Below are 8,588 nucleotides of genomic sequence, written 5' to 3'. Positions count from 1 at the left end.
TCAATTATCTCGTGCACATGAATAATCCACATACCTTATCTGTATTCATGTTATTAATCTTCCACATGCAAAGTATTCAAATCTGCAGTCTTTAGTATCTCCTTCCTCCCTCAAGTATCTTATCAAAACTATATAGTTCTTCAGGGGAGCATATTTAAAAGCTTCATAACCAGAACTGCAGCAGCCTTAACCCACTCGATCAGACGTGTTCTTTTTTTGGTTGTGATTTAATCAATTTTAAGTACCAAATCAGGCTATTGACATTTTGATGTCAAATGATCATTCACTAGGGGTTAAAAAAAATAATGATGATTCGAGGCATTGCTTTTTTTTTTTTTTTTTTGGCTACGTATTATGGTCTTTTTCAATGTACACACTAAGCACGAACAGCCTATCTGATACAAGCCACTGCTAAGAATGTATTGACACTACCCTACTTGGACAATGGCCCTACTTACAAGTTGCTGCTTCTGAACCAAAAAATCTTTCATTGTACACATGACCCAAATTATATTGCATTACAAACACATTTAATTTACAACACAATTTGAAAACCTTAGCACATGACTATAAGAAAGAGTAGCATGTGATTCCGAACTTGTGCCTTCCCAATGGTAAAACCAAGCAGTGTCCCACAAAAAAAAAAGCATACCACCCATTGACGGGATAAGGCAATGGCTGACCACAGGGATCGACGAAGCCCACCTGGGGGTAAGGAGAAAAACCCCCCAGCCGTGGTTCAAGGTCAAATTTACACTTAGGCTTCAAGAGCAGTGACTGCTTCCTCATCAGTAGAATCAGGTGAAACAATTTCTTCTGTAAGATCTCCATTTGTAGCCTGTGTTTTTTGTTCCTCTTCTGTTTTGGCATAATGTAGCTTCTCCTTGAGCATTGCAGTAAGTTCTTCCCTTACACTTTCATTCTCAGACAGAAACTTCTTAAACAAGTCCTTCCCATGGAAATTCTGGCCATTAAAATTGTAATATGAGGCAGCCTTTGAGATAATTTTGTGTTTCACTCCTAAGTCTATAATCTCTGCTTCCTGACATATACCCCTGCCGAACTCTAGCTCAAATTGGGCTGTTTTAAATGGAGGGGCAAGCTTGTTCTTCACAATCTTCACAAGAACTTGGCTTCCTACAGTCTGAAAAAAAAAAAAAAAAACATGATAGGGATGCCTTAATTGGAAGAAAATTGTACCAAAATAAACCCATTTCAAACAAGGACTAATTCGAATTACTTCTGGCTTTCCCCATGTTTTGAGAATGAGACTTGCAAAGGAAAAGATCAAGATATATTTAAATCAAGAACCTTTAAATAATAGTAAGAACATTATGACACGATGTATGGTACTGCACAGGAGTTAAACAAAGCTGCATCAGATCTTTTAGCATTCATTCTCAGCAATAATAAAATGTTTGTACTAGCGGCTAGCCAATCTTGAGCCATCTCAGTTGAGTGCCTGAAGGCTGAAACTGTGAGAGTGAAGAAAACAGAATTCCAAGTCCCAAGAATATTTTAGGGACTCAGCATTCAATTTCACCAAACTATCCATAGAGTGATTAGCAACACCACACAATCAATACCCTTTTGATTGCTTCAGTTTGAGACTTTTGCTACATTGCTGTGATTGCTTAAGTCTACATCTTGTGGTGGCTATTATGCCGCAAAACGACACCAAGAACCTGTTACCAAGCTCAAGTATACATGATTCAAACCAGAAGCTATAAGATCGGCAAGTTAGTTTAGTCCATCTTGAGCCAAGCAAGTCTCAAGGGAGACAAACTGGTGAAATTATACTACTACACATGCAAATAGAATCCAAATTACAGGTCATAACATAATTTCAAATTCATAATTGAGAATAGATTAAATATCATACCTCTTCACCCTTCTTGACAAGTCCTATTCTCCTAATATTAATGCGCACTGAAGCATAGAACTTCAAGGCATTACCACCACAGGTAACTTCTGTGGGCCCCCCAAATCCTCCAAAAGTAGAAAGCTTCGATCTTACCTGGAGATGCATGTATTCACATTAGGTAGGTCTCATCATAAAACATGCATAATGATCTTTCAAAAAGATATCAGGAAAATCAAACCTCTTTTATGAGGACACATCACACGTACTATAGTTTACTTCTCAAGATGGCAATAGCCCATCATTGAAAAAACCAAAAGTAGCTTATTATATCCTTTAGTTCAATTTGATTTACAACACACCAGCCATTAACAATCTCATATAAGTCAAAATTTTTTTCCTTTTCTAAGAATTTTTTTCATAGGATTTACATAAATTCCAAAACCTGCCCCTTAAATGAATGAAATGGTCGAAGATAATAGAGAAGAACAAATTTAGGTTGGGAATGCCCAGGGGCAGAACTGGGTCAAAAACAAAAAAGAAAATCCAGAAATTTATAAAAAATAATAATAATTTTTTGAGGTTTATAAAAAAAAAAACCTATAGAAACTAACTTTGCCCCACTCAAAATTTATTTTATAGTTTGCTCCCCATATTAAACTCCCAAGTTCCACCCCTGTCGAAAGCATTTTAGTTTCTTCTCGCATATCATATTTGAAATGAAACCCAAAATGTAAAATATACATATATATATATTTGTTTTTTATTCGCACCGGGTGTCCAAGAAAAAAGTACTCAATATTCGCCCGAGCTGACCAGGTCCAAGGCTGTCCCAGCTAAGCCCATTTGTGACACCTCATACCATCATGAGCCCAAGCACAACTAACCCAATGCCTCTTATCTCAAACTCGCTTCATCAAAATTATACAACTGGGTGCTGGAGTATAATATATATATATATTTTTTTTTATGATGGGGGAACCACCCACGGCACAGCCCTTAGGGAGTGCCCACAGAACCTAAACCCCTGGGGAGACTAGCACAGCAACCCACCGCCATGACTTCCCACTTAAATCTCAGTTTGATCCCGGGGGGAATCGAACCTGTGAGATGGGGCTCATGCACACAAGTTCGCCCTTACCACTTGGGCTACCCACGGTTTATAAAAAATAAAAAATGAGCATCATGCTAGAGTATAATAAAAAATGATACCTGGTTTACAAATATCAATATAGTCTGTGATAGTGACAAAGAGTGACTCAACTTGCGAAGTGCCTGGCTCATCAATCTAGCCTGCATTGCCATGTGAGCATCACCCATCTCACCATCGAGTTCACCTTTAGGCACAAGTGCTGCAACCTGTTATCATAAATACATCTATTATTGTCATAGCAGAAATAAAACAGTGGATACCTTTTTATATAGGTAGAAATAAAATAGTGCATACTGACTTAGAAATGAAAAAACTAATTCAAATCAGTAACCATCACGTGTGTTTATGACATATATGTTGCCATGCAATTCAAGTAGAAAGAAATCTTGCAAGAAAAGCCTAATGAGCCGATAAGGTGTTTCAGATAAAGCAATTAGAGATGAGAAGAAAAATGATATCACAAAAGATTACGTAAGATAGTAACAAGCACACTCCCACAGCTCCCAATAATGATCTCATGCCAAGTAACCCCTAGGTGTTGGCTCAAGTGGTAAAGGCCTTGGACTTGAGGACATGCTCCCCTCAGGTCTAAGGTTCAAAAACCCTTAGGTGCAAACAATCTTTAGGGGCCATTGGACTAGGGGATTTTCCTCTTGAATTATCAAAGCTGCACTTGAGGAAAACTCCTTGCAGAGGGCCTGTGCACCCCGGGAATTAGTCGGGACGCTGTTCTTGGACACCCGGTGCCAATAAAAAAAAAAAGAATGATCTCATGCCAAGCAAAGTGAGCTTGAACTGAGCACCTTACTTACACTGTCAACGACAACAACATCAACAGAACCGCTTCGAATTAGGGTGTCCACAAGACTGAGAGCTTGTTCACCACAATCTGGTTGTGAGAGAAGTAACTTGTCAGTTTTTACTCCAATAGCCTGGGCCAGAGCTGGGTCAAGAGCATGCTCAGCATCAACAAACACACAGTAACCTACATAGAAATGGCATGAAACAAACTTCATTTTCCTTGAAAGAAGCTATAGAATAATTCTTTTAAATAGGAACAATCATTAAAAGCTCAGCAGTCATTATATCTACACATGGTCAAAATTGAAAAACCAGTCTAATGTGACACAAGATTCATGACTTACTAAAAAAAATCTTCATTTTTTTATTATACGAAAAAAATGAGTATCTCCATATGCATCTAATTGACTATTCAATAGGAGAAGCTAAGCCTCCTATAACATAACAATCTAATAAATATAAAAAAACTTGACTATACAATTAGCAAAAAGCTAAAATTGGGGGCAGAAGGTGGAGGCCAGGACAGATGGCATCAAATGGACATTGAATAAAATTGTACCACCAAAATAGCTGTTTCACTTATTATCCACCAAAGTGATAATTTAACTTGAATACACAGAGAAACCATCTACAAAGAAGGAGATTTAGGGAAAAATGTCCCTCATACAGAATTATCATGTTTTGACATGAAGCCCAACCACCCACACTGACAAAATTAGACAAGAAATTACTTAAAACTACTGTAATTGCATATAGTAAACAATCTCTAAAAGCCACAATTTTTCCCACTTATTATTAGCGATGCAGTTAAAAAAGTGACTATAGAAGCATATAACAAAAACCTCCTTGCTTTTGTGCTTCAGCAATTACATGTAGAGCAAGAGTAGTTTTCCCAGAAGCCTCTGGACCATATATCTCCACAACACGTCCCTGCAGATATCCAATAAAGGTGTATTGTAAGTAAGTAAAACATATCAGACAGATAAAATAAAAAGTTTGTTCTGTATGTTCTTATATCACACATATGCACGCATTGTGAATGTGTGTATGTCTAAGAAAGAGAGAGAATGGAACATGCAATATAATATTTGGAAGAAGAAAAGAGATCTCTACATAAGGTAACTGCAAGGAAAATGAAATAATATTAGAGGATTAATGTAACAACCAAACAAATGCTTAAGTCACATCTGAGCTAAATATTCTAAAAGACTAGTCAATATTACAACTAGATCCCCTTGGAATCATTGTAAACTGCAAGAACTTCTCCCTCCTAAAGCACTGCAGGATCCCATTCATCACCTTTTCATTGTCTGTAGGTAGCACGACTCAAGTCAATTTAATACCCCGTATTTAGTATGAGAGGGCAGTGAATGAGATTCCATATTTCCTAGGAGGGAGAAGTTCTTAGTGGTATATAATGATCCCAACGGGCTAAAAATTGTAAAGATCATAGTATAAGAACAATAAATAGCATACTGTTGCTACAAGGGAAAGGGGCTGAAAACAACAAAGGGAAAATAAACATCAAAATTACGAAACCATTTCTTAATTACCAAAACAAATTGTTTACATTTCATGAAAGAAGATTTTTATTAAACTGGAAAATGCCGAGCTCAATAAACTTTCATGGAACAGAGAAGATACCTTTGGAAGTCCACCAATTCCCAGTGCTATATCCATAGCAAAAGAACCTGTGGATACCACTGGGACCTGCCTCAAAGGGACAGAGGAACCAAGCCACATGATAGCCTCCTTTCCAAATGAGGATGTAATCTGGTCTAGGGCTTGTTGTAGTGCCAAATCTTTCTTAGACATATTATCTTCACTGGAATCACTTCCATCTGACTTAGACTTCCTTCGACCTTCAGGGAGATAGAAATTGATATTGTCAACGATCCACTGATTAATGCATGAAACAAAATGGGAGATGGCTGAGTTCTAGGGAACTAACTCCTCCCAGATTTTGAAAAAACAATCGGTATTGAATTTTTTGATTCACATTATATGTAACCGTACCACCAAAATCAATTGCATCCCACATCATACCACACCATTCATCAGTATACAGCAGAGTAAATAAAAGCCAGAACTCTCCAAGCATGCCAATTTTCTTTTATCTCTTATGACATGCCTAAGGTACTAAAATAAAATTCAACAATGACCTAAATCACCAATTTAAGAATTCCCAAACTATGGTTCTGTCAACAGCCAGATAATTTCAGCACCTCTTGTAGAAAATTCGCAAAACTGAGAAGATGTCCCCAATATGCCTCTTCTAAAGCCCTGCAGATAAGCAAATCCGATAAATAAATCAACTTAAATAAGTTTCAAATGCGCCAAACCTGGAAACTGTAAAAGAGGCAAATAAAGAGAGGAAACAGTTCTATCAAAACCTTAAACACATAGCCCAATAAAAGCATATATTTTTTTCAATGACCAAAAACACGGGGAAAAAAAATGAAATGCTCATATGAAAATTCCCATTTTGTTGCCCAGAAAAAATGTCCGGAAAAGTTTAAAACTGAACATGTTACATTTTTTCTTTTGCCTCTTAGAAACAAGCTACGGAACTCCATTGGGTCAAACAGTTGCAATAGGCTCCTTTGCATGAGGACCATTATCTTCAATGGTCCTAAACCTTAGATTCTAATCTCTCCAAACTTTCATTTCTTAAAAGTGCGCGCACTTGCTCGGTGATCAAATAGAGTGTAAGAAACAGAGTCCCTGAAGAAACATCGAATGAAAAAAGGCTCTAAAAAATGGTAGACAAATGGGTGAAGAGAGTGACCTCCGGAATATGTAGATAGCGTCTGAAGAAGGAAGCGTTCCGAAGAAGCCTCGCCATAGACTGTTCGGACACCCAAAACAATTAACTTCTTCGGAATTGAAATCGAAGAGGCTAAATTGAACGAGAGCTTAACTGTGACATAAGTACTTCTCCGATAGAGAGAGTTTGTTCTTAGGGTTAGGGGTTTAATTACCCTCCCTTTTGAACTCTTCTACTGGAGGTGATGTTGCAGGTAGTGAAGACTCTTCCTGTTTGGGGCACCTCTTTACCGAATGATGGAATTTTCGATTTTCGATTTTCGCTATTATTAGGGTTCCATTTCTGGAATTTAGAGCTCGTTTATTTTTCGAGATAAGTTGAAATTAAAATTAAAAAATTAAATAAAATATTATTAAAATATATTTTTAATATTATTTTTATTTTAAAATTTAAAAAAATTAAATTATTTATTTTATTTTGTGTGAGAATTTAGAAAATTATAATCATGATGTTAGATGAGATGAAATGAGATGAGATGTTCCTGAAAACAAACGAAGTTTTTTTCTATAACTGGAAGTTAGTATTTTAGTCCTTAATTTTTCACGAGGGAGCTTTATTTTCAGGAATTTGCTCTATTAGTAAATGATATATACTCGATTTGATTCGATTTGATTCGGCTAATGCTCGTTAAGGACTGCTAGTTAAGCTTTGTTTGTTTTCACAACTCTCCTAAACTCATGTCGTTTCATCTAATCATTACAACTTTTCAAAATTCCCTTAATAAAATAAACCATTCACAAATAATAACAGGTCATCGGCATACAAAAGGTGTGTAATAGTTCTGCCCCCATCAGCTGAAACAGTTTTATCCTCCCCAATAAAAATTCTCGATGAAGCATCTGAGACAAAATCTCCTCTGTCAAGATAAAAAGATAAGGCGATAATGGATCGCATTATCGTAAACCCCGGGAAGAACTGAAATAACCCTTCAAGCTACCATTTAGCATAACTGAAAAAATCGGAGAGGAAACACAATTATAAATGATAGCTCGACACTTCTCAAAAAAACCCAACCTCTTCAATACCTCCATAAAAAATCTCCAATTCACCCTATCATATGCTTTCACCATATCTATTTTAATCATTACCTTCCCACCTCTAGCTTTCTTGTTCAGACCACTTACCATGTAATACCCAGCTCCTTCTTGTTACGTACGCTTCTCTCTTTCTGACGTATGTTTCGTCTTGATGACGTAAGCAAATCCCAAAGGCAGAGATTATGTGATCATCTGCCTTTCTCACTAGCGACGGCGAGCCGCGTCATGCGTGCCGAACCATGATGGCGTGTCTCGAAAGATATCGTGTGACTTATAGGGCACGCCAAGTGTTTTAAATATGCTGAAAATATTTATAAGGAGTATTTCCATCATTATTGAATTAAGATTTGATCTTAAATACGACAATCATAATATTATTGAAGAGCTCCAAAAATATTATAATTGCCGGAAATCATTTTAATATTATCATTAAAATGATTTCAATTATTTAAGATATTATGAGATTTAAATTATGTTGAGAACTTTCATTAATTAAATGGTTTAACCCTTTTAAATATGTTAAGTGAGACTTCATCATTCTATTAGTGATGAAGAATATTATTTTATAAACTAAAGTTAGTTTAAAATAATATTTACCATAATTCCTCTAAGTGCTTTTATTAAGCTAATGTTTTACGCATCTTCAAATCAATATTTTAATTCCTCGTCGTTAGATCATTGTGTAGATCCCCAGACGAAAGGACTGGGTTAAATACCCAGACCCCTCCTTTTCCCTCTCATTTTCCCGTACTCCTCTCTCTCTCCTCTCTCTCTCCTCCCTCTCTCCTTCGGCGTACGCAGTACGAATCCACCCACGCTGAACAGCTTAAGGCCTCAGCTCGGCGCCGCCGTGCGTCGCTCTTCCTCACCGCCAGCACCCATGGCTTGCTCTCCCTCCGGCGAGTCCAT

At 36.9% G+C, this 8,588-nt stretch overlaps 1 protein-coding gene across 3 annotated transcripts; it reads right to left on the bottom strand.

The window, feature by feature from the left end:
* Positions 1-370: 370 nt before the first annotated feature.
* On the bottom strand, positions 371-6,890 carry LOC108985635 (DNA repair protein recA homolog 3, mitochondrial-like). 3 transcript variants are annotated; one of them, XM_018958002.2, is made up of 8 exons: positions 6,604-6,890; positions 6,041-6,098; positions 5,460-5,677; positions 4,658-4,745; positions 3,818-3,999; positions 3,074-3,220; positions 1,883-2,017; positions 371-1,144 (listed from the first exon to the last, which is right to left on the bottom strand). In XM_018958002.2, exons 1-8 carry the CDS (start codon positions 6,658-6,660, stop codon positions 758-760), a joined length of 1,272 nt encoding a protein of 423 aa, XP_018813547.1. In that variant the 5' UTR covers positions 6,661-6,890; the 3' UTR covers positions 371-757. The 3 variants fall into 3 exon arrangements, with proteins under 3 accessions (XP_018813547.1, XP_018813548.1, XP_018813549.1); XM_018958003.2 differs by having other exon boundaries at positions 3,827-3,999; positions 6,604-6,889; XM_018958004.2 differs by lacking the exon at positions 6,604-6,890 and having other exon boundaries at positions 5,978-6,045.
* Between the last annotated feature and the right edge of the window lie 1,698 nt (positions 6,891-8,588).

The sequence above is a fragment of the Juglans regia genome, chromosome 10 (assembly GCF_001411555.2).
Source record: "Juglans regia cultivar Chandler chromosome 10, Walnut 2.0, whole genome shotgun sequence".
In the NCBI taxonomy this organism is placed as follows: Eukaryota; Viridiplantae; Streptophyta; class Magnoliopsida; order Fagales; family Juglandaceae; genus Juglans; species Juglans regia.
The sequence above is the reverse complement of the archived record's forward strand: the minus strand, read 5'-3'. Positions and strand labels throughout refer to the sequence as shown.